The sequence below is a fragment of the Rhinopithecus bieti genome, unplaced genomic scaffold (genome assembly GCF_001698545.2).
Source record: "Rhinopithecus bieti isolate Rb0 unplaced genomic scaffold, ASM169854v2 scaffold_7580, whole genome shotgun sequence".
Lineage (NCBI taxonomy): Eukaryota > Metazoa > Chordata > Mammalia > Primates > Cercopithecidae > Rhinopithecus > Rhinopithecus bieti.
The window spans coordinates 1217953-1243005 of record NW_016805470.1 but is presented as its reverse complement, the minus strand read 5'-3'; the positions used below and the strand labels follow the sequence as shown (position 1 = coordinate 1243005).

Sequence of the window (25053 nt, the reverse complement as noted above, 5' to 3'; positions counted from 1 at the left end):
ATATTGGGTCTCTTCTATTTCAGAGAGGGCAACGACTTACCCCCACTGAAACAGATACATATTCTGAATGTGGATTTGCCTTTCCTGCCTGTAATGTGTTTTCCAGCACCCACCATCTGTGGATTTACAGAATGCTCTATCCAGCATTGTGGCATTCTGCAAAGCACTGCAGCTAATCAAGGACCTCATTTCATAGCAACGAAAGGTAGCAGTGGGCTCACAGCCATGGGATCAATTGGCCTTACCCTATACCCCATCATTCACAAGTGGCTGACCTAAATTTACTGACAACTTGGTTATAGCACCAATTGCAAGACAATGTCCTTAAAGTGGTGGGGTTCTTTCTTATAGGATGCAGCCTATGCTTTTAATCAGAGATGATTACATGGTGTTATCTCCTCCATTTGGGGCCCACATTCAAGAGGTGGAAGTGGGAGTGACTCCGCTCACTATTACACCTGATAACAACCTTACAAAAATGTTGCTTCGGACAGTCATGGCTCACACTTGTAATCCCAGCACTTTGAGAGGTTGAGGTGGGTGGATCACCTGAGCCCAAGAGGTTGAGGCTGCAGTGGACCAAGACTGCACCACTGAACTCCAGCCTGAGTGACAGAGTGAGACTGTGTCTCTAAAAAATTAAAATAAAAAATAAAAAATAAATAAAAGTAGAGCCCTTGTGGTGAGTGAATGCAGGCTGACTCCATGTAATAGGGCTGTGGGACCCCAGTTGGGGTTGGTGCCTGTGGATGTGTAGCAGTCCCAATCTGCCTACTGTGTGAACCTCATGGCAGTGCTCATCAGCCTGGGTACATGTACAGAGGTGGTGAGAGGCTGGTGCACTGGAAGGTGGTTCTGCACCATACAGGTGTAATCAAAGGACAAAGGATCAAGGTTGTTAGGAAAAGGGCAAGAAAAAAACTGAAGCAACTGACTGTGGCTACACTCTAAGGGGGGCAGAGAGGGAAACATCTACAGAAGGGGGTTCTGCATGTAGAAAGCAAGAGAACAGAGGGCTCCATGAATGAGGATCCTGAGGAGGTCGAAGGATGGGTATATCATGGGGAGGTATTAGAGTATGGATGTAGACAGGAGCTTATGGTAAGAGAGGGGGCGGGGCCAGGCACAGTGGCTCACACCTGTAAATCCCAGCACTTTGGGAGGCCAAGACAGGCGGATCACAAAGTCAGGAGAAAGAGACCATCCTTGCCAACATGATGAAACCCCATCTCTACTAAAAATACAAAAGTAAACTGGGTGTGGTGGCGCATGCCTGTAATCCTAGCTACTCAGGAGGCTGAGGCAGGAGATTTGCTTGAATCCGGGAGGCGGAGGTTGCAGTGAGCCAAGATCACACCACTGCACTCCAGCCCGGCGACAGAGCAAGAGTCCGTCTCAAAAAAAAAAAAAAGAGAAAAAGAGGGGGCAGTTTGAATTTAGCATTTCAGAGGTAGAGCAGTTCTAGATGAGCACAAGGGTCGGGTGGGATCCAGGGAAGGGGTAGGTGAGATGGATAAAATCACTTGAGTAGAGGTCATAGAACCATGAAGCCAGGTGGTCACTTAAGTCACCCTGGAAGGTGGCAGGAGCTGGGATGCCTAGGAGGCTGTGGGCTAAAACAATAATCAGGGAGTAATGCAGTTGGTCAAGGACGTCAGCAGCGACACAGACCAGGTGGGAAGGAGGCACAATGGAGCCCCTAAAGGGGTACAAAAGTAAAGGTCAGGGAGTGAAGAGCAATAATGTATGGACCACCTCCTGAAGCCTTACAGGCAAAGTGGGTTTCTAGAGGACAGTGAGGTGACTCAAACTGTGCCTGGAGGGTAGCACAGGGTATGGATGGGCAGAGTGAAGGGCAGCTTCTCAGAAAAGCCTAAGGGTAAGGACTCTGTGAGGAGAGGCCACACCCTTAGTGAGGAAGGCCAGCCCCATCTTTCTCTTCCACTCCTGGGTCCCAGAAGTGGAAATCTCAGCAGTAGTAAATGGACCTTGGAATAGAATACCAGGAAATCGTTAAATCTAATGATTTAGTTAGGTACTGGTAGTCTCAATTCCAGTCCCCTGCTGGAAATAGTGAGGGAATTCCTGTGGCAGGGAGGCTGAACTGCTGGAGAAGCATGGTCTACTGGGGTGTGAGAAGACCCTTGAGTGAAAATAGATGATCTCCAGCCTGTCCAAGCTAAGATATCAGACCATTAAGGAGGAAGATGCATGTTAGATATAATCTGGTTGCCTTGGGGTATAATCCAGTAATTCCCAAATCCCAGGCCCTAAAGAGAGTTCACTGTCACTCCTGCAATCCCTTGTTTCCAGCCTGTCTCAAGAACATATACTACTAAAGAACTCCTAGGAATTGTTGCTGGGAATGTAAAATGGTACATCAGCTGCTATGGAAAAAAATAAACACAGAATTACCATATGATCCAGCAATTCCACTTCTGGATATATACTCAAAATAATTAAAAGCAGAGTACAGAGGCCGGACACAGTGGCTTATGCCTATAATCCCAGCACTTTGGGAGGCCGAGGCAGGCAGATCACCTGAGGTCAGGAGCTCGAAACCAGCCTGGTCAACATAGTGAAACCCCATTTCTATTAAAAATACAAAAATTAGCCAGGTGCAGTGGTGGGCACCTGTAATCCCAGCTACTCAGGAGTCTGAGGCAGGAGAATCACTTGAACCCGGGAGGCAGACGTTGCAGTGAGCCAAGATCACGCACTACACTCCAGCCTGGGCGACAGAGCAAGACTCCATCTAAAAAAAAAAAAAAAAAAAAAGTGGAGTACAGAAAATATTTAAGAGATATTTGTAGACCCACATTCATAGCAGATTATTCACAAGTAGCCAAGGGCTACCAGCAACCCAAGTGTCCATGGAAAGATGAAATGGATAAGCAAAATGTGGTATATGCATACAATGGAATGTTATTCAGCCTCAAAAAGAAAGAAAATTCTGACACATGCTATAACATGGATATACCTTGAAAATATTATGCTAAGTAAAATAAACCAGTCACAGGAAGATAAGTTCTGTATGACTCCACTTACATAAGGAGTCTAGAGTAGTCAAATTCCGAGACAGAAAATAGAATGGGGGTTGCCACGGGCTGGAGGGAGGAAGACTTGGGAGGTTGTTTGAGGGTATAGAATTTCAGTTTTGCAAGATGAAAATGTTCTGGAGACTGGTTGCACAACAACGTGAATAAACTTAACACTACTAAAGGGTACACTCAAAAACGGTTAAGATAGTAAATTTTATATCATGTATATTTAACCACATTTTTTTTTAATGTTCATTTTTTTTCAGCCTCCCAAGTAGCTGGGATTACATGTGCGTGCCACTACACACTGCTGATTTTTTTTGAAAAAAAGTTCGTGTTTATATATCCAAAAAAAAATTGAAACAAAAATGTAACTACTTAAATAGTTGCCCTCCCTTCTAAAAATAATTTCAGGAGTATATAATGTATCTTAAGTCTCCTTTCTTTTACCGTAAGATGCTTCTTAGTACCTGAAACTCAATGTATTTAGAACCAGCTCACCTTCTTCCCTGCCAAACTCACTCCTCCTTTCTCATGATTTTATTTAAGCCCTAAATTCAAGTCATCCTTGATTCCTTGCTCTCCTTCCTCCCCACCAAGTGCAATCATTACGAATTCCTTCCACTTTACCTCTTAAATCTCTCAGATCGGCCCCTTCTCTCCACCTCCAACATCACCACCCCTAGTACTGGCCATCCTCAACTTCTTCCTGGTCTGTTCCATCAGGCTCCTAACCATCTCCCTTGTTTCCATTTTGCTTGTTCCTTCCATCTTTTCCCCACTATTGCCTACAAAAGGAACTTAAAACGCACACACACACATATCTCTTGCAAATCCAATTACATCAATCTTTTGTTAAGATCCTTTAATTGAGGCTTCCCATCATTCTTCAGATAATGGTGGTCTACATGTCCCTGCAGGGTGTGACCCCTACATGACGGGCATCAACTTCATCCATGTCCTGTTCTTGTTGCCTACAGCACTCCAGCCACACTGGCTCTCTTTAGGTCACTGTGTATGCCTCAGTCATTCCTGCCTCAAGACTTTTGTGTATATGCTCTTCTCCACCTCCATCCCACTTCCTGCACCTAAATCTACTCATCCCCTGGATAGGGTATTATTACTTCTTTTAGAGTATCTTCTCTACCTTTGACTCCCCGAGTCTGTGGCATGTTCTCTTAGGTTACTTGCTCCTATACCTCTCTTTATAGTGATTATGATCAAACAAATACTGAGTGATTATCAACTGTCTCGCCTGCTGGCTGTAAGCTCTATGAGGGCAGGCAGAACCCTTCCACATCTGTTTTATTTTACTGGCTCAGCCTGACAAAGGGATGGGACAATTTAATTAATTAGATTAGCCCAAGTTGCATTTTTAGGATTAAAAAAATGGCTTGACTTCTGGAGTCCCATAAGAACTGGTCACCGTTTCTCCTCCATGCCTTCCCAAATTGAGTGAGTTCTCCAGAATATTACTTCCAATGCACAAGAATCCTGTCAGGCAAATAGGACTTGAAATGCAATGTCTGCCACCTGTTTATCATTCATTCACTGACTCAGACATGTATCGAGTCCTACCTATGCATAAAGCTATGCACACTGATGAACAAAACTAAGTGCTTGCTCTTAAAGCATTTCCACTCTGGTGGAAGAGGTGAAACATGCCCTTATATTTTTCTGTTAACCTCCCCACCCCCAAAACCGTATTTTTTAACAGGGGTCTAGAACCTGTTCGGGTTCAAAGCCTGACTCCACTACTCAATAGCTGTGTAACCTGGTCACTAGTTGTATAACCTGGCCTCTCTGTGCCTCGGCTTCCTCATCAGTAAGACGGTATCTACCTCATGGGATTGTAAGGCTTAAGTAAGTTAAAACACATAAATTACTTAGCATCATGTTTAGTACATAAGAAAGGCTCAATACCTGTTAGCAACTTAAAACATAAATATCCTCCCCAGCAAGCCTTAGACCCCTATTCCTTTCTGGCAGTACAGCACAGGTAAGAGTAGCTTAATCATTCAGGTTGTGTTTATGGCATGCACCCAACACATACATTCTTTTAAAACCTTATTAAAATGTCAACAAAGCAAAGACTACATCTGATAAATAAGAGCTCTGTGGTAATGAGGTCACTGTCTGCAGTATTCTTTGATTTAATAAGCCTGGGTAGGCAACAGGTATCTTCAAAATAATACAAGTAAAGTTGATATTTTAAAAGTGAATGTCGTATCAACTAGCTGGTGTGTAAATACTAAACGATATGGCTACCTTTGTCAGCTGATTTCCCTTCTCCATAGAAACAAGTTGAAATAATTTCCTACTGATTTTATGGATTTTTAACAAAGTTTTTGCAATTTTTTCATATTGCACAGGCATATTTCTTTTTTTCTTTTTCCCCTGAGATGGAGTCTTGCTCTGTTGCCCAGGCAAGATTACAGTGGTGCGATCTTGGCTCACTGCAACCTCCACCTCCCAGGTTCAAGCAATTCTCCTGTCTCAGCTTCCCAAGTAGCTGGGACTACACGTGCATGCCACCACGCCCGGTAAATTTTTGTACTTCTAGTAGAGACAGGGTTTCATCATGTTGGCCAGGCTGATCTCGAACTCCTGACCTCGTGATCCGCCTGCCTTGGTCTCTCAAAGTGCTGGGATTACAGGTGTGAGCCACTGCGCTCGGCCAATTGCACAGGCATATTTATAAGAGAGAATTACAAATAAACAACAAATGCAACAGGTCTGTAAAAACTGCCACAGGGCACTTGTCTATCTAGGAAGTATATCACATTAGGTACCAAAAATTTAAAAGTTTTAATATGCCAATGAGAATGGTATATAGTTTCATTAGCACAAACAAATGTCTTCTATGTAAGACTGCCATGAATGTCTTTGTGATCTTTACTTGCCATCAATAAATATATACATATGTATATTTTTTGAGACAGAGTCTCGCTCTGTTGCCTGGACTGGAATTCAATGGCGCGATCTCAGCTCCCTGCAACCTCCGCCTCCCGGGTTCAAGCGATTCTCCTGCCTCAGCCTCCCAAGTACCTGGGATTACAAGCACCCACCATCATGCCTGGCTAATTTTTGTAGAGATGGGGTTTCACCATGTTGGTTAGGCTGGTCTCAAACTCCTGACCTCTGGTGATTCGCCCACCTCGGACTCCCAAAGTGCTGGGATTACAGGCATGAGCCACTGTGCCCGGCCTAAAATAATATTTTTAGTTTTTCAGAGGGAGTATGCTATGTTGCCCAGGCTGGAGTGCAGTGGCTATTCACAGGTGCTATCACTGGTCCCTACACCCTCAAACTTTTGGGCTCCAGTGATTCTCCTGCCTCAGCCTCTCCAGTAGCTGGGACTATAGGCACATGACACAAAGCTCGGCCCAATAAAATATTTTTTAAAAACTTTAATGGGCAATTATTGCATAGCAAGCACTGTTCTAAATATGCACTGGTCATAAAGAGAGGCAAAAAACATGCTTTTGGCCCAGCTCAGTGGCTCACGCCTATAATCCCAGTACTCTGGGAGGCCGAGGTGGATAGATTGCTTAAGGTCAGAAGTTCAAAACCAGCCTGGCCACCATGGTGAAATCCCAGCTCCACCAAAAAATACAAAAATTAGCCAGGTGTGGTGGCGGGAGCCTGTAGTCTCAGCCACTCGGGAGGCTGAGGCAGGAGAATCGCTTGAACCCGGGAGGCAGAGGTTGCAGTGAGTCGAGTGCCACTGCACTCCAGCCTGGGCGACAGAGCAAGACTGTTTTAAATATATATATATATTTTTTCAGCCCTGAAGGAGCCTGGTTTAGCAGAAGAAACCTCTACAAATGTCGCCTAAACATACAAATAGGCCATACCTAACAGACCCTAGCACTAAGCCCAGTGAGGCCCACAGGATTCTATTGTGGGAGAATTAGGCACAGTTTGAAAAAGAACCCTTGAACTAAGTCCTGAAGGATGCGCAAAATTCTTCAGTGAGATAGAGAAATGGCAGTGTCCACAAAAACTGCAGACTGGTTGGGGCCTTGTAATTCTGCGCAGCTGGAACGCAAGGTTTGGGTAGGAGAGTGGTAGACGAGGGTGGACAGACAAACAGGGGCGGCCTTATAGATAAATGTTCCACGAGAAGTTCGCAGTTTTTCCTAATTAGGGAAGCTATGGGAAAATCCTAATCTGGGTAGCGATGTAACGAGTTTACACTTCAGAAAGATCCGTGGTTTAGGACTCTACAATTCCCATGGGAAGGCTGCCCTAAGCCAGGGGTTCTCACTTCCGCTGTTCCGGGATTCACGGACTACTCGCCCCTTTTTCCCAGTCTTGGTCAGCACTGTTACCCCGCCCGCCGTGCGATCCCGCCCCCCTCGGAGCGCCCCTGTGGTCTGACTTCAGCAGCACTTTCCGGCAGGAGACTGGGCACTCGCTGTCACCCGCGAGCTGCCTCCCTCAACGAGATCTGAGCATCTTTCCAGAGGCTAACAGACCTGGGCTTCGGGGTGACCACTGTGCTTGACTCAGTGTCCTTTTCTGGAGCAGGGGAAGGCCCGGCTCCCTGCCCAAAGGCGGCTGTGCGCTAAGTGGCATACGCTCGAGAACAGCCGGCGCGGGCGGACCCCAGCGCCAGTAGTGACGGGGGCGAGCGCCGCCGGGAGACTCCAGCTCGCGGGCGAGCGGGGTAAGCCAGGCCGTGGGCGGGAGGACGGGGCAGCTCACCGGTAAAAAGCAGAGTCCCCGAGTGGGTTCCAGTTCGCCGTGTAGCAGTCCATAGCTGGTGCAAACGGCAGCTGGGAAGAGCCGAAGGGACACCCACCTAGAGCGGTCTCCAGGCCGGCACTTCCGCTTCCGCCCGTCCGGGTCACGTGGCGAGGCCGCCGCCGCGGCCATCACCACTGTGGGCAGCCTCACTTGGCCGCCGCCGCCGCGACCCCCGCCCGCAACTGGGCTTCGCGCCCGCCAAGTGGGCCCAGCCCTGGCTCCTGCACCCTGTGGCGGCCATCTCCATCGCCTTGCTTTCCCTTCGGGCACTGGGGGTCGCTCAGGGCGGGACATGGGTGAACGGAAGTGGAAGCTGTGAGCGTCGCAGCCCGAGGCGCTGAGGCCTGAGGCGCCGTCGGGGCCACCGCGACGCTCGCATGGAGAGCGCTGGGTGCTGGGCTGCGCACCGACGGCTAACCCGGATCCACGGTCTCTGCGGGGCGGGAGCTTTGCAGAACCGACTGGCCGACCGGGGAGCGGGAACATGAGGCTTGGCCAGGAGCCCGCTGCGGGCCAGGCGCGCGGTGCGCAGGCCTACCCGGGTCGCGGGTGAACACCGCGGAGCCCCGGGACCTGGTAATTGGCGCGAGCGGGCGCGCGCATGCGCGGGACGGCGGCGGGCACGTGGCGAGGCTCAGGGCGGCGCCGCGCGGGAAGCTCTGCAGTGCCCTGGAGGCCTGCTGGTTGGACGACCCTCTGCCTCTGATACCAAGTGTGACCAAGGCTGGCGCCACCATGGCTCTGCCGCTGTCACCTCCTCCCTTTAACATTGAGCAGCCCCGGAGGGGCTAGCCCTGAGGCCGACCTGCCCTGAGTCCCCACCATCGTGTGGCTTAGTGGCCTCTCCCTGCAGCCTGTCGTTGTTGGTGGCGGCATGGTCTTCTGTCTGTCGAGCGAGGAACCGCGCCGCCCGCTACGAAGCGACATGGTCCACTTCCAGGCCTCAGAAGTCCAGCAGCTGCTACACAACAAGTTCGTGGTCATCTTGGGGGACTCCAGTGAGTGCCTCTTCTAGGGTGACGCTTCCAGTCCCACACCTTGCTGCCTGTTCAGTGTGTCTGGATCATTTGTCTCCATCTCACATCTCCTGTCTGTCCTCTGGTCTGTTCTCCTCCAGTAGGTTTTCTCTTTTTATGTCCCACACATCTTCCACAGGTGTTCTGAAAGGTGTAATAACCTATGCACTTTTTAGCCCATCCTTGCTCAGCATTTCTCGCCCTGACAGCCCCCCATACTTTCCGTCATTAAAGCGTTGCATTGTGTAGTGTGTCTCCCGGGTGACTTGGCCGACTTAATTTCTGCCAGGTGATCTTGGGTCACTGTATACTGCTGGCCGGGAGGCACAGTGAACAGAGGCAATGCCAGGACTTTTTAACCTCATCTTTTCTCCTGCGTCTAAGTCAACACTCCACGGAGCTGGTGTTGGGCAGCCCAGCCCTGGGAAAATGGGATCCTGGACTTGGAAGGAGCTGGGGCAGGCTGAGGTCTGCCTCAGCCTTGGGATCTCTGTTTCCTCCCAGTTCAGCGGGCTGTGTACAAGGACCTGGTGCTCTTGCTCCAGAAAGACTCACTGCTCACAGCTGCCCAGCTGAAAGCCAAGGTGAGGGAAGCTTGGTGGCCATGTCAGTGGTGGGTGGGCACAGACCCTGGCCTGGCAGGGTTCTCCTCCCTGGCATGGGTCTGACCAGTAGGGTGGGGGGGGTGGGTAGGGGGAGCTGAGCTTTGAACAGGACCAGCTGGTGGCTGGGGGCCAGCTGGGCGAGCTACACAACGGGACACAGTACCGTGAGGTCCGCCAGTTCTGCTCGGGCTCTGGCCACCACCTTGTGCGCTTCTACTTCCTCACTCGTGTTTACTCCGAGTACCTTGAGGATGTTCTGGAAGAGCTGACATATGGACCTGCTCCAGACCTGGTGATCATCAACTCCTGCCTCTGGGATCTCTCCAGGTTGGGGCAAGGGAAAGGGAAATACCAGTTGGGGATGAAAGTATGGCTCAGAGGCTGTCTACCCCTGTGCTCTTGCCCACCCTGTGTGTTACCCAACAGATATGGTCGCTGCTCAATGGAGAGCTACCGCAAGAACCTGGAGCGGGTGTTTGTGCGCATGGACCAAGTATTGCCAGACTCCTGCCTGCTGGTGTGGAACATGGCGATGCCCCTCGGGGAGCGTATCACTGGGGGTTTCCTCCTGCCAGAGGCAAGTGACTGAGGCCCATCAGGACAAGAGATGGGACAGCAGGCTGGTAGATAGGACACCCTGCTTTCCGACCCTGCTTCATTCTGTGGCTCTTAGAGGGTGCACTTTCTCACTCAGCTCCAGCCCCTGGCAGGCTCCCTGCGGCGGGATGTGGTTGAAGGGAACTTCTACAGTGCTACGCTGGCTGGGGACCACTGCTTTGATGTCCTAGATCTCCACTTTCATTTCCGGCATGCGGTACAGCACCGTCATCGGGATGGTGTCCACTGGGACCAGCATGCACACCGCCACCTCTCACACCTGCTTCTGACCCACGTGGCTGACGCCTGGGGCGTGGAGCTGCCCAAGCGTGACTATCCCCCTGGTGAGCCCTACCATAAGTGGGGGGGTAGTGATGCACCGGGGCCCTCAGAGGACAGGGCTCAGAGCCAGACTGGGACAGAGCCACTCAAGGGAAGTAGAGGTCCCTTAAAGGACCCTTGTGTCTTTTGCATGCACCTTCCTCAACCCCTGAGGAGGGTTAGATCACCGGAACAATATTCTTGTCCAAGTTCCAGTTTTCTGCAGTCTGGCTGTGTAGTCCTTTCTGTGTGTTTGAAGGAGCTTATACAAGTATTGACCACATAAGGCAGCATGTTGCAAGAGTCCTACCCAACAGATTAACAGGAAAGAAATGGGGCATGGGTGTGAGGAGTGGAAAGACAGGAAGGGCCATCCGGGCAGTGTGACAGAAACAAGGAAGCCCACAGTTTGGGGGGTGGGGGTGCAGTCAGCTGGCAGGGTGTGGAACAGTTGTGTTGCATCGGGAAGGCCAGCCTTATGGACTTGGGCTCAATGGGCAGTGTTCTATAGGCTTCTTAATTCGGCCTCAGAGTCCCAGTATGACTGGTGCAGCTTGGTGTAGCTCTCCTCTGTCCCCATCTCTGGGTCATTGGTGGAGGCTTCTGAGGGCCCCACTCCTCCTTGTTTTGAGGCACTGCTCCCCATCACATCTCAACTGTAACACTCTGCTGCAGAACCTCGGTTTCCATGTCAACGTCCCAGTCCCTGCATGCACACAAAGGGGGCACCATGGCTGATTGTCTCCATGGCTGCTTCTCTGCATCATGTCCTTAAAGGGCAAGTTTCCTGCTGCCCTTGTTGACAGCTCACCCCTTTCAGCCCCAGTGTCTAGCACAATTTCCCTGTACACAGTATCAACAGAATTGTATTTGTTGAATGGGAGGCACGAGTCATGTTAGAAGGCCGATTGTAGCAGCACAAGAGGATGTGGGGGCACAGAGAATCCAGGAATATGGTAGAACAGACCTGTAGCACTTGGTAGCCAGGAGTTGGAGCATCAGGGAAGTGAATTCAGATTTTAGTTAAACATCCCAATTTTCTTGTTTAGATGTAATAATTAATCCCCAGCAAATGACGGGATGCTCTGAAGGTTGTAAGGCTAGTTTTGATGGCATAGGCCTTTGAAATCCAATTTGGAGCTATAGAAGTTAGGGCCATGAAAAGGGAGAGTTGATTTGGGGTGGGAGGATGAGTCAGTAAGTTTGGTCACAGCAGATTTATTTGAGGTACGTTGGAAATACAGAGTAGGTTTGCAGTCATTGGTACCCAGCAGAGAGATTAAAACTGAGGGCACAATGGGAACTGAGGGAGACAGAATGATGCTCACACTTTGGATTGGCAGGAAAGAGGGGCTGTGGCGGAAACAAAAGGAGATGAGGGCAGGGGCACTTTTAGGAAGGACTGAGGCTACTGGCGATGTCACATGACTGTTGAGAAGAAGGGAATTTGTTAGCAAGTGGTTACATTTAGTAGGAAAAGTGTTGAGAGCATGAGTTTGGATTAAAAGAGGGAGTGAGCAATTGAGGAGGAAATGGAAATTGGGCAAAACATTCATTCTGGAAGTTCGGATGGTAAAGGGAAGTTGTTGGTGAAGGGAATAACAGGATCTTTATGTTTGGCTTATTTACTGGTCTATGGGGAGGAGGTGGGAGAGGAAAAAGTTAGATACAGGACCTGGGCAAACAAAGAAGGCTCTGGAGGAAAGTGTGAGGTCAGAACAAAGGTAGGTCTGAGAGGTAAGAGAAAAGGAACACACCTTGGGCTCGGCCTGAAATGAGAGAGAATGAGGAAAACTGGGTAGAGGGCAAGGGTGCTCCAGCCTGGTGGCTCTGCTTTCCAAGAGGAAGGAATAGAGCGTTAGAAGTGTGGACGGCCAGAGTTCAGGGCAGCCTGGCTCCCAAGCCTACCTAAAACAACCATCCCATTCCTAGACCCGTGGATTGAGGACTGGGCAGAGATGAATCATCCATTCCAGGGAAGCCATAGGCAGACCCCAGCCTTCGGGGAGCACCTGGCCTTGCTCCCACCCCCACCCTCTCCTTTGCCCCCTCCCATGCCTCTTCCCTACCCACTTCCTCAGCCCTCGCCACCTCCCCTCTTCCCACCCCTGCCCCAGGATACCCCTTTTTTCCCAGGCCAGCCCTTCCCACCCCATGAATTCTTCAACTATAATCCAGTGGAGGACTTCTCGATGCCACCCCACTTAGGTAGGTGCCTCTGCAGCTCCCCTACCCTCTTGTACCTCCCCCTACCCAGCCTCCTATGCCTAGGTGAGCTGAGAGGAGTTGGGTAGCTCCTTGTGCCTCCAATACTGGGTTTGGTCACAGCAGTCCCTGAGTCTGAAACATCATCTGTAGGCTCATTAATCAGCTCACTGGTTGTCACCATTTCACCGTCTGAAGGTAGGGGAAGGGCTATCCCTTTTTTGTAGATAGGGAAACACAGAAGCTCACCTGGAGGACAAGAGTTGCTTGAAGGCAGAGCTGCACTCACTCTGGCCAGAAGCCAGCTCTTATAATGACTGGTTCTTTTGTAGGATGTGGCCCTGGAGTGAACTTTGTGCCTGGCCCTCTGCCACCTCCAATCCCTGGCCCTAATCCCCATGGTCAGCACTGGGGCCCAGTGGTCCATCGGGGGATGCCACGCTATGTTCCTAACAGCCCCTACCATGTGCGGAGAATGGGAGGGCCCTGCAGGCAGCGGCTCAGACACTCAGAGAGACTGATCCACACATACAAACTGGACAGACGGCCTCCTGCCCATTCGGGGACATGGCCTGGGTAGACTGGATCTTGGGCTGGGACTGGATGTGCCAATGGCCCTGCAGGGCATGCCTGGCACCTCAGGTACTGGGCTAGGGTGTCTGCTATGCCTGGTATTGTTCTTGTCCATTGCTGTCACCAATAAAGGCATGGAAGAACAGAGTGACAAATTCCTGTGTGAAGTGGATATCCCAAACCATGATCTTAAGAGTGGGAGAGGTTGCATCTGGGCTTTGTCCGACATGGGGCCTTTGACCCCACACTATTTAGAAATCATTGAATGTGCCTTCCTGTCTCACTGATTTCTGCCCTCACCAGAACATGTATATTTAACAGAGATCCTGGACGGGTCCCCTATTGTCAGCACCTCTTTGAGATTGGGGAAAAATCAAGGGCTGAATGGAAATTGTCAATATTTTGTATGGAATTTTGGATCTGGCTAGTTTTTACCTGTACCTCCCAGTCTCATGCATTCATGTGTATATTCGTTATTCATCTACCCCTAAAGATATGAAGACGCATAACCTTATCTTGCATGATTCTTGGCACATATGGACACACAGTAAGTGGTTGGAATTAAACCAGAAACTCCCAAACTCAAGTGGGAGACGTATTCGAAACTTCTTTTTTTTTTTTTTTTTTTTTTTGAGATGGAGTCTCACCCAGGCTGGAGTTTAGTGGGGTGATCTCAGGTCACTGCAACCTCTGCCTCCTGGGTTCAAGCAATTCTCCTGCCTCAGCCTCCCAAGTAGCTGTGACTACAGGTGCACACCACCATGCCCAGCTAGTTTTTGTATTTTTAGTAGAGGGGATTTCACCATGTTGGCCAGGATGAGCCCCAACTCTTGACCTCGTGATCCGCCCACCTCAGCCTCCCAAAGTGCTGGGATTACAGGTGTGAGCCACCGCTCCTGGCCTCTATTTAAAACTTCTAACTTGGTTGATGAGATAATGCAGTGGAAGGAAAGAGAACACAGACCATCCTCTTTGGTTCTGGTGGTGAGACAGAAAAGGAGCTGAGGGAGACAAAATCCAAGGTGGGTGCTGGGGTGGGGTGGTGGTAGAGAGGCTGTTTTAAGTTCCATGCAGAAGTTAAAACCAGGGAGGTACAGGATTTCAGCTTTAACAGGTAGTCTTGATCCTAGGTTCATGAACCTACAGAGAACGTCAGTAGAGTGTGAGCTAAAGTGTGGGGTGGTGTGAGGGATGGAGCGTGGCAGTGGACTGATAAGTGATGTGAGGGCAGAAATAAGAAGGTAACATGAAGACCCCATAAATAATTTTGAAGTAGAATGGATAGAAGAGAAGGATGTGGCCGGGCGTGGTGGCTCACGCCTATAATCCCAGCACTTTGTTAGGCCGAGACGGGTGGGTCACGAGGTCAAATCGAGACCATCCTGGCTAACACAGTGAAACCTGATCTCTACTAAAAACACAAAATCTAGCCGGACGTGGTGGCGGGCGCCTGTACTCCCAGCTACTCTGGAGGCTGAGGCAGGAGAATGGCCGTGAACCCGGGAGGCGGAGCTTTTATTGAGCCGAGATCGTGCCGCCACACTCCAGCCTGGGCGACAAGTGAAACTTCGTCTCAAAAAAAAAAAAAAAAAAAGAAGGATGCAGAATTCTTACATTAACTTTCCATACTTATTAATGAAATTTTACCTTGTTAAAGGACGTAACATCTCACACAAAAGGAGATAGAAATAGCAGACCAGAAAAGTGTTGATCCTTGCTAGCCATCTACTAGACTAAATGCAAATGAAGGGAAGCTAATGAATCTTCACACTGGTACTGGAAACTCCGCAGACAATGTGACTTAATAAAACCCTTTAGAGGAACCAAATGAGACAGTGTACAAAAGCATCGGCACAGTTCCTGAAACTTTTAAATTCAGCTTTCTCTGGTATAAACAGAAAGGAGAAGGGACATACCAAAATGAAAGAAAGCTTCTTGTTAGATAAGAGTTTTAATCATTATTTGCAACATTTGATTTTTTTAATTTGTTTTTTCACTTTTTTTTTTAAATATGAAAACAAGGTCTTGCTATGTTGCCCAGACTGGCCTTGAACTCCTTACCTCAAGCAGCCCTCCCACCTTGGCTTCCCAAAGTGCTGGGACAACAGATGTGAGCCACTGTGCTCAGCCCCCAAATTGATTTTTTTCTTTAACAAAAACCCATCGTTGGACCAGCCCTCTTCAGCTGTATCCAGTTTGCCCAATCCCTTGTCATTCTGCCCTTCCTTCTCAAAATCCTTTTCTCTCTTCAGACACCTTTGTACCTCTGATTCTGGGGCTTCCTGGTATTGCTGGAGAAAACTACACCTGGACTGATTTTCAGGAAAAAGTAATTTGAGTGACACAGCCTCAGTGAGATCTCTGTTTTTTCCCGTCCTATTCTCCAGGAATCCTGTCACCTTCCCTACTGAGCCTAGCCAAGGCTTTTTCACTTGCTTCAAACCCTATCCCAGATCTGGAGCTTTCACGCTAAGAAACCTGGAGACTCATCAAATGTGCTCAATATCCCCTTCATTCTACTGCCATACATACATATAAATACACAGAGAGAGAGAGAGAGCGCAAGGTATCTGTTGTCCAGGCTGGAATGCAGTGGTGCCATCACAGCTCACTGCAACTTCTGCCTCCCAGGCTCAAGTGATCCTCCCACCTTAGCCTCCCAAATAGTTGGGACTACAGGGACACACCATCATGCCCAGCTTATTGATTGAATGATTGATTGATTGGTAGAGATGGGGTTTCATCATGTTGCCCAGGCTGGTCACAAACTCCTGGGCTTAAGTGATGTGCCTGCCTCAGCCTCCCGAAGTGCTAGGATTATAGGTGTGAGCCACCATGCTTGGCCTTACCTCCATATTTTTAATTTCCACCCCTTTTTGCTATGTGGCTGGCATGGCCCACGGTGCCATGTCCCAACTGCAATGTCCCAACACCTTTGTCCTTAAAACTTTCTTACATTCGGCCGGGCGCGGTGGCTCAAGCCTGTAATCCCAGCACTTTGGGAGACCGAGACGGGCGGATCACGAGGTCAGGAGATCGAGACCCACTCCTGGCTAACACGGTGAAACCCCGTCTCTACTAAAAATACCAAAAAAAAAAAAAAAACTAGCCAGGCGTAGGTGGCGGGCCGCCTGTAGTCTCTCAGCTACTCGGAGGCTGAGGCAGGAGAATGGGAGGGAACCCGGGAAGGCGGAGCTTGCAGTGAGCTGAGATCTGGCCCACTGCACGCCAGCCCAGGCCGACAGAGCGAGACTCCATCTCAAAAAAAAAAAAAAAAAAAAAAACTTCCGTACATTCCTTTAACATTTATTTGTGGAAATAGCTTAATCTCTTTAAACTTGAAATTTATCATAAGAATAGAATAAAGAGGCCAGGTGCAGTGGCTCACACCTGTAATCCCAGTACTTTGGGAGGCTGAGGCGGGCAGATCACAAAGTCAGGAGTTCGAGACTATCCTGGCTAATACGTGAAACCCCATCTCTATTAAAAATACAAAAAATTAGCTGGGTGTGGTGGTGGGCACCTGTAGTCCCAGCTATTCGGGAGGCTAAGGCAGGAGAATGGCATGAACCTGGGAGGCGGAGCTTACAGTGAGCTGAGATCACGCCACTGCACTCCAGCCTGGGTGACAAGAGTGAGACACCGTCTCAAAAGGAAAAAAAAGAATAGAATAAAGGAGGTAAATGTTGCTCAGTTTGTTGTCATATAAGCATATGGTACAAAACACTTAAAAATTTGACTCCTCGGCCGGGCGTGGTGGCTCACGCCTGTAATCCCAGCACTTTGGGAGGCCGAGGCAGGCGGATCAGGAGGTCAGGAGATCGAGACCATCCTGGCTAACACAGTGAAACCCCGTCTCTACTGAAAAAAAAAATACAAAAAATTAGCCGGGCGTGGTGGTGGGCGCCTGTAGTCCCAGCTACTGGGGAGGCTGAGGCAGGAGAATGGCGTGAACCCAGGAGGCGGAGCTTGTAGTGAGCCGAGATGGCACCACTGCACTCCAGTCTGGGCGACATAGCAAGACTCCATCTCAAAAAAAAAAAAAATTGAAAAAAAAAAAAAAATTGACTCCTCTATTGTAGATTTTATTCAGTCCCGACTGGGAAGCAAGAAACTTACAAATAGCCTTATATGAGTTATTACTTAACATTTAAATCATTTCCCTCTTTTTCCTTTTTTTTTTTGAGATGTGAAAATAATGGAAATCTTAAGTTGCCCCGGTATGTAGGCCCACTATTTGCTAGTTAAGCAAGAGAGAACTCAAACTTCATTGTCTCAAATAGCATTCATATTTGACCATTGACAGATCATTTAATAAGACAATCTTACATTGACTTCCTCTCATTCATGGAATTGATTTTAAAGAATGGACTCTGCATCCATTCATTTGCCATACCAAGATATTCCTGAAAGGAGTAAAAGATGCATGAGCACTTCAGTTGTGATGTCAGCACTTATTTTCCAGGAAAAAAAAAAAATTCTCTTTAAGAAAAGTAAAACTTCAGCCAGGCGCTGTGGCTCACACCTGTAATCTCAACCCTTTGGGAGGCTGAGGCGGGCAAATCACATGAGGTCAGGAGTTCGAGACCAGCCTGACCAACATGGTGAAACCCTGTCTCTACTAAAAATACAAAAATTAGCCGGGCATGATGGAGAGTACTTGTAATCCCAAGCTACTTGGGAGGCTGAGGTAAAAGAATCTCTTCAGCCAGGAGACAGAGGTTGCCATGAGCCAATATCATGCCACTACAAAAGCCTGGGCAACAAGAGCGAAACTCCATCTCAAAAAAAAAAAGCCAGGTGTGGTGGTGCATGCCTGTAATCCCAGCTACTTGGGAGGCTGAGGTAGGAGAATCACATGAGCCCAGGAGGCAGAGGTTGCAGTGTGAGCTGAGACCACGCCACTGTACTACACTCCAGCCTGGGCAACAAGAGCGAAACTCCATCTCAAAAAAAAAAAAAAAAAAAAAAAAACCAAGAACAACAAAAAAAATTAGCTAGGCATGGTGGTGCATGCCTGTAATCCTAGCTACTCGAGAGGCTAAAGCAGGAGAACTGCTTGAACCTGGGAGGTAGAGGTTGCAGTGAGCTGAGATTGTGCCACTGTATCCCAGCCTGGGCAACAGAGCAAGACTCCATCTCAAAAAAAAAAAAAAGAAAGAAAAGTAAAACTTGGCCAGGCGCAGTGGCTTATACCTGTAATCCCAGAACTTTGGAAGCCTGAGGCAGGTAGATCACTTGAGATCAGGAGTTTGAGACCAGCCTGGCCAACATGATGAAACCCTGTCTCTACTACAAATACAAAAATTAGCCAGGCGTCATGGCACACGCCTGTAATCCCAGCTACTTGGGAGGCTGAGGCAGGAGAATCGCTTGAGCCCAGGTGATGGAGGCTGCAATGAGCCAAGAGCACGCCCCTGCACTCCAGTCTGGGTGACAAGGGTGAAACCCCATCTTAATAATAATAATAATAATAATAATAATAATAATAATAATATAAACAGAAGTTTCCCAGCAAAAGTAGATAACTTGCCTTCTGCTGCATTACCCACTTTCCTGCCTAGGTTGTGTGTTCAGTACAGTATTGAAGTATATCTAAACAGGTACATCAGTGAAAGATAAACTCTGATTGCAAGGAAATGAGCCTATTGTTTAAAAACAAAAAAACAAAAAAAAAACCCTGCTTAGGCCAGGCACGATGGCTTACACCTGTAATCCCAGCACTTTGGGAGGCTAAGGCAGGCGGATCCCGGGATCAGGAGATTGAGACCATCCTGGGTAACACGGTGAAACCCCATCTCTACTAAAAATACAAAAAATTAGCCAGGCGTGGTGGCAGGCACCTGTAGTCCCAGGTACTCGGGAGGCTGAGGCAGAAGAATGGCGTGAACCCGGGAGGCGGAGCTTGCAGTGAACCAAGATGGCACCACTGCACTCCAGCCTGGGTGACAAAGCAAGATTCCTCTCAAAAATACAAAACAAAACCTGCTTGGCCAGGTGTGGTGGCTGATGCCTGTAAACTCAGCGCTTTGGAAGGCTGAGGTGGGAGGATCACTTGAAGGCAGAAGTTCAAGACCAGTCTGGGCAACAAAGTGACACCCTCTCCCACCTTCGACTCTACAAAAAATAAAAAATAAATTATCTGGGTGTAGTGGTGGATACCTGTAGTCCCAGCTACATGGGAGGCTGAGACAGGAGGACCACTTGGGCCCAGAAGTTTGAGGCTGTGGTGACCCATGATTCCACCACTGCACTCCAGCCTGGGTGACAAAATGAGACCCTGTCTCTAAAAAACAAAACAAAAACCTTCTTTACTGAAGTGGGACTGACATGCAATAGACTTCACATACAAGTTGATATATATGTATACACATCTATGAAATCATCACAATTAAGATAATGAAATGTATTCCTCTACCTCTTTATAATTCCTCCGTCATTCCTCCCCATAGCTTCCTCACATCCCCCTGCTCCTGTCCCCAAGCTATCATGGGTACTTATTGCTTTCTGTTACTATAGATCAGGTTATATTTTCTAGAATTTTATATGGATGGAATCTTTCAATAGGTACTTTTTTCTTTCTTTCTTTCTTCTTATTATTTTTAAAATTTTACTTTAAGTTCCAGGATACAATTGCAGAACATACAGGCTTGTTACATAGCTATCCGTATGCCATGGTGGTTTGCTGTACCTGTCAACCAGTCATCTAGGTTTTGAGCCCTGCATGCATTAGCTATTTGTCCTAATGCTGTCCTTCCCCTCACCACCCACCCCCTCCTGGCCCTGGTGTGTGTTGTTCCCCTCCCTCCCTGTGTCTATGTGTTCTCATTGTTCAACTCCTACTTATGGGTACTCTTTTTTATCATCTGGCATCTTTCACTCATCCTAATGAATGGGATTAATGGAACAACTGGAAATTCATCCATGTTGTATCAACAATTTATTCCTTTTTATAGCTGAATAGTATTCAGTTGTATGGCTAGATCAACATTTATCCATTCACCTATTGATGGACATTTGAGTTATTTTCAGCTTTTGACTATTATAAGTAAAGCTGCCATGAACATTTATATACAAGTCTTTGTATGGACATATGTTTTCATTTTTACCTAAGAATGAAGTGGCTATATGGTAGGTGTATACTTAACATTTTAAGAAACTGCCAAACAATTTTTCAAAGTGGTTCTACAATTTTACATTCCCACCAACAATGTATGAGAGTTGCAATTCCTCCACATCCTTGCCGGCACTTGGTATGATCAGTCTTTTTAATATTAGCCGTTCCAATAGATGGGTAGTGGTATCTCCATTATGGTTTTAGTTCACATTTTTCTAATGACCAGTGATGTTGAACATCTTTTCATGTGCTTATTTTTCATCTATATATCTTCTTCTGTTAAGTATTTTTTCACATTTTTTTCTCTCTTTCCCTCTATCCCCCTTTTTACATATTGGACTTTGAGAGTTCTTTATTCTGGATACAAGTATTTTATCAGATATGATCTGAAAATACTTTCTTCCAGTCTGTGGCTTGGCTTCTTTTTTTCTTAACAATGTCTTTTCAAGAACAGAAGTTTTAATTTTGATGAAGTACAGTTAATCAAATTTTTCTTTTGGATTTTGGATTGTGCTTTTGGTGTCATATCTAAGAAATCTTTGCCTAATCCAAGGTTACAACTATTTGTTTTCTGTGTTTTCTCTTCGAAAGTTTATAGTTTTTGGTTTTACATTTAGGTCTATGATCAAATTTGAGTTTATTTTGTTTATGTTTTTGTTTTATTTTGTTTATGGTGTGAGGTATAAATTGAAATTCATTTTTATATGAATATACAATGGTTCAGCACCATTGGCTGAAGACTATTACCTTTGCACTTGCATTGAGACTCACTTGTTCATATATGTGTGGATCTAATTCTGGACTCTACTCTGTTCCACTGGTCTGTTTGTCTTTATACCAATACCACACTCTTTTGACTGCAGCTTTATGAAATCTTGACATTGGGAAGTGTTAGTCCTTCAACTTGGTCCTTTTTTTTTTTTTTTTTTTTGAGACAGACAGAATTTTGCTCTTATCTCCCAGGCTGGAGTGCAATGGTGCGATCTCGACTAACTGCAATCTCCGCCTCCCGGGTTCAAGCGATTTTCCTGCCTCAGCCTCCAGAGTAGCTGGGATTACAGGCACACGCCAGTACACCTGGCTAATTTTTGTATTTTTAGTAGAGATGGGGTTTCACCATGTTGGCCAGGCTGATCTTGAACTCCTGACCTCCTCCAAGGTGATGTGCCCGCTTCAGCCTCCCAAAGTGCTAGGATTACAGGCTTGAGCCACCATGCTGGGCCTCAACTTTGTTCTTTATCAAAGTTATTTTGGCTCTTCTAGGTCCTTTACATTTCCATATGAGTTTTAAAATCAGCTTGTTAATTCCTGTAAAAATGCTGCTGGGGTTTTGATTGTGATTGTATTGAATATATGGATAAATTGGGGAAAATTGACATCGTAACAATATGTCTGACCCATATCTGACCCCATGCACAAAGTATATCTCTCCACTTATTTAGGTCTTTAATTTTTCTCAGCAGTATTTTGTAGTTTTCAGTATACAGGTCTTTCACATCTTTTGTCAGATTTACCCCTAAGTGCTTCATATTTTTCTATTCTTAGAAGTAGTCATTTTAAAATTTTTTCTATTCTGATTGTTCATTGCAAGTACAGAAAATACAATTGATTTTTGTATATTGACCTTGTATCACAACCATGACTGTGTACATGTGTTAACTACTTTGTCAAATTCACTTCGTTCTAGTAACTTTTTTATAGATTTCTTTGGATTTTCTACATAGATGATTCTTTTGTCTACCAATAAAGACAGTTTTACTTACTGCTTTCCAATGTGTGTGCCTTTTATTTATATTTCTTGTGTTATTGCAGTGGCTGGGACATTTAGTACAATCATTGAATAGAAGTAGTGAGAGTGGACATTCTTGTTTCTGATCTTAGGTGGAAAGTATTCAGTTTTTCCACCATGAAGTAGCTGATACTACTACCAAGATACTAGCTACAAGTTTTTCATGGATGCCTTCTATCAAGTTGAGAATATTTCCTTTTATTCCTAGTTTGCTGAGAGCTTTTATCAGGAATAGATGTTGTATTTTGTCAAATGCCTTTTCTGCATTTATTGAAATGATCATATGGGCTTTTTTTTTTTTTTTTTTTTTGATAATTTGGTGAATTACATTAGTTGTTTTTTGGATGTTAAACCAAACTTGCATTCCTGGTTTTTAAAAGGAAAGAGGTTGTGCAGTTTGAAGATGATAGAGTATTTCCTCTTCCTCTAAGAAATCACCCAAGCAAAAGTGAAAATGAGAAACAGAAATGCAAATATCATGTCTGATGAGACCTTGGAGAGCAGAAACTCCAAACAAATTAGGTGGACAGGTTGCAAAAAAAGCAGTGGAAATTGATATAAATTGATACAACAACTTTGGAGATGATTGGGCAACATTTACTAAAGTTGAACATTTGCATACTTTATGACCCAGCAATTCTGGTGCAAAAGAAATAAGTGACTCTGTCCACTGAAAGACTTAAAAATATTCGTAGATGTTTTATTGATAGCCAAAACCTTGAAACAACCCAAATGTTCATCAATAAGAGAACGGATAAATTATTGTATTTTCATACAACGGGATAGTCCACACTAATAAAAAAAGAACAAATTGGCCAACCGCCATGGCTCACACCTGTAACACAAGCATTTTAGGAAGCCGAGGCAGGTGGATTGCTTGAGTACAGGGGGTTTGAGACCAGCCTTGGCAACGTGGCAAAACCCTGTCTCTACACTAACAACAAGAAAAAAGCACAAAAAAATTAGCCAGGCATGGTGATGGGTGCCTGTAGTCCCAGCTACTTGGGAGACTGAGGCTGGAGAATTGCTTGAATTCAGGAGGCAGAGGTTGCAGTGAGCTGAGATCATGCCACTGCACTCCAGCCTGGGCAACAGAGAGAGACTCCATCTCAAACAAAACAAAACCATAAAAGCAGTTTAATAAAAGAAACAAAAATGTAATTCACTGAAGAAACAGAATACAGTAGAATAGTTCTCATAATATATATAGAAAAAGCAATTTTATAATTCAACATCCATTCTTGACCAAAATTGTTAGTAAACTAGGTCTTGAAAGAAATTTCTTTAACTGAATAAAAGTTAACTACCAGAAATCTACAACAATCTACATAATTCTTAATGGTGGAAACTTAGAAGCAAGCAGTTCGTTTTAAATCAATATCAAGTCAAAGTTATCTGTGAACAGCAGTTCTATTTGCCATTGTCTGGGAATCCCAGCTTGCACAGTAAGATGAGGAGCACACAGGAAGAGGCCCTAACCTGATAACATCTGTCCTTTAGATTGATGTGGTCTCTCNTTTTTTTTTTTTTTTTTTTGATAATTTGGTGAATTACATTAGTTGTTTTTTGGATGTTAAACCAAACTTGCATTCCTGGTTTTAAAAGGAAAGAGGTTGTGCAGTTTGAAGATGATAGAGTATTTCCTCTTCCTCTAAGAAATCACCCAAGCAAAAGTGAAAATGAGAAACAGAAATGCAAATATCATGTCTGATGAGACCTTGGAGAGCAGAAACTCCAAACAAATTAGGTGGACAGGTTGCAAAAAAAGCAGTGGAAATTGATATAAATTGATACAACAACTTTGGAGATGATTGGGCAACATTTACTAAAGTTGAACATTTGCATACTTTATGACCCAGCAATTCTGGTGCAAAAGAAATAAGTGACTCTGTCCACTGAAAGACTTAAAATATTCGTAGATGTTTTATTGATAGCCAAAACCTTGAAACAACCCAAATGTTCATCAATAAGAGAACGGATAAATTATTGTATTTTCATACAACGGGATAGTCCACACTAATAAAAAAAGAACAAATTGGCCAACCGCCATGGCTCACACCTGTAACACAAGCATTTTAGGAAGCCGAGGCAGGTGGATTGCTTGAGTACAGGGGTTTGAGACCAGCCTTGGCAACGTGGCAAAACCCTGTCTCTACACTAACAACAAGAAAAAAGCACAAAAAAATTAGCCAGGCATGGTGATGGGTGCCTGTAGTCCCAGCTACTTGGGAGACTGAGGCTGGAGAATTGCTTGAATTCAGGAGGCAGAGGTTGCAGTGAGCTGAGATCATGCCACTGCACTCCAGCCTGGGCAACAGAGAGAGACTCCATCTCAAACAAAACAAAACCATAAAAGCAGTTTAATAAAAGAAACAAAATGTAATTCACTGAAGAAACAGAATACAGTAGAATAGTTCTCATAATATATATAGAAAAGCAATTTTATAATTCAACATCCATTCTTGACCAAAATTGTTAGTAAACTAGGTCTTGAAAGAAATTTCTTTAACTGAATAAAAGTTAACTACCAGAAATCTACAACAATCTACATAATTCTTAATGGTGGAAACTTAGAAGCAAGCAGTTCGTTTTAAATCAATATCAAGTCAAAGTTATCTGTGAACAGCAGTTCTATTTGCCATTGTCTGGGAATCCCAGCTTGCACAGTAAGATGAGGAGCACACAGGAAGAGGCCCTAACCTGATAACATCTGTCCTTTAGATTGATGTGGTCTCTCAGTTTAGAGAGGTTCATAACTTTCATACATGTTACAAATATTTCGCAAGGATACAATGTCACATATTAATTTTAAAACTGGTATTTTGGGGTAAGACATTTGAAGACACAACCTGGAAAATATGATAGAACCAACAGATGTTAAATCAAGTTCTTTTAAGATGGAAAATATTTTCAAGGTAGGGAACTATCACCGCAGAGTAACCCCAAGTCTTTCAGCAAGCCCCAAAACCTCTGAAATTAACCAGTGTTCACAGTTGTGTTTGCTTTCAAAAACGGAGGCTGGAAGCCAGTAACCACA

At 46.0% G+C, this 25053-nt stretch overlaps 2 protein-coding genes across 10 annotated transcripts in view; one reads left to right on the top strand and one right to left on the bottom strand.

The window, feature by feature from the left end:
* Window positions 1-7876, bottom strand: part of VPS16 (VPS16 core subunit of CORVET and HOPS complexes) — a 33100-nt gene extending 25224 nt beyond the window's left edge. For all 5 annotated transcript variants that reach the window (XM_017872565.1, XM_017872564.1, XM_017872567.1 and 2 more), the window contains exon 1: window positions 7752-7876. In XM_017872565.1, coding sequence (XP_017728054.1) covers window positions 7752-7804 — 53 coding nt within the window. In that variant the 5' untranslated portion in view covers window positions 7805-7876. The remainder of the gene's footprint in view (window positions 1-7751) is intronic.
* PCED1A (PC-esterase domain containing 1A) lies at window positions 7343-13265 on the top strand. 5 transcript variants are annotated; one of them, XM_017872580.1, is made up of 8 exons: window positions 7343-7713; window positions 8647-8791; window positions 9314-9393; window positions 9656-9741; window positions 9841-9991; window positions 10109-10355; window positions 12265-12540; window positions 12870-13265. In XM_017872580.1, the coding sequence occupies exons 2-8, from the start codon at window positions 8668-8670 to the stop codon at window positions 13115-13117; spliced, it is 1212 nt and encodes a 403-aa protein (XP_017728069.1). In that variant the 5' UTR covers window positions 7343-7713; window positions 8647-8667; the 3' UTR covers window positions 13118-13265. The 5 variants fall into 5 exon arrangements, with proteins under 5 accessions (XP_017728069.1, XP_017728066.1, XP_017728065.1 ...); XM_017872577.1 differs by having other exon boundaries at window positions 9503-9741; window positions 12870-13260; XM_017872576.1 differs by lacking the exon at window positions 7343-7713 and adding an exon at window positions 7882-8369 and having other exon boundaries at window positions 9503-9741.
* Window positions 13266-25053: the final 11788 nt, after the last annotated feature.

Excerpts from the sequence above, each read along its gene's own strand:
- PCED1A (XM_017872576.1), top strand. The coding sequence starts at position 8,668 with ATGGTCTTCTGTCTGTCGAGCGAGGAACCGCGCCGCCCGCTACGAAGC. Across the intron at positions 9,742-9,840 it reads TGCCTCTGGGATCTCTCCAG|ATATGGTCGCTGCTCAATGG; the intron begins GTTGGGGCAAGG and ends GTTACCCAACAG. Across the intron at positions 10,356-12,264 it reads CAAGCGTGACTATCCCCCTG|ACCCGTGGATTGAGGACTGG; the intron begins GTGAGCCCTACC and ends TCCCATTCCTAG.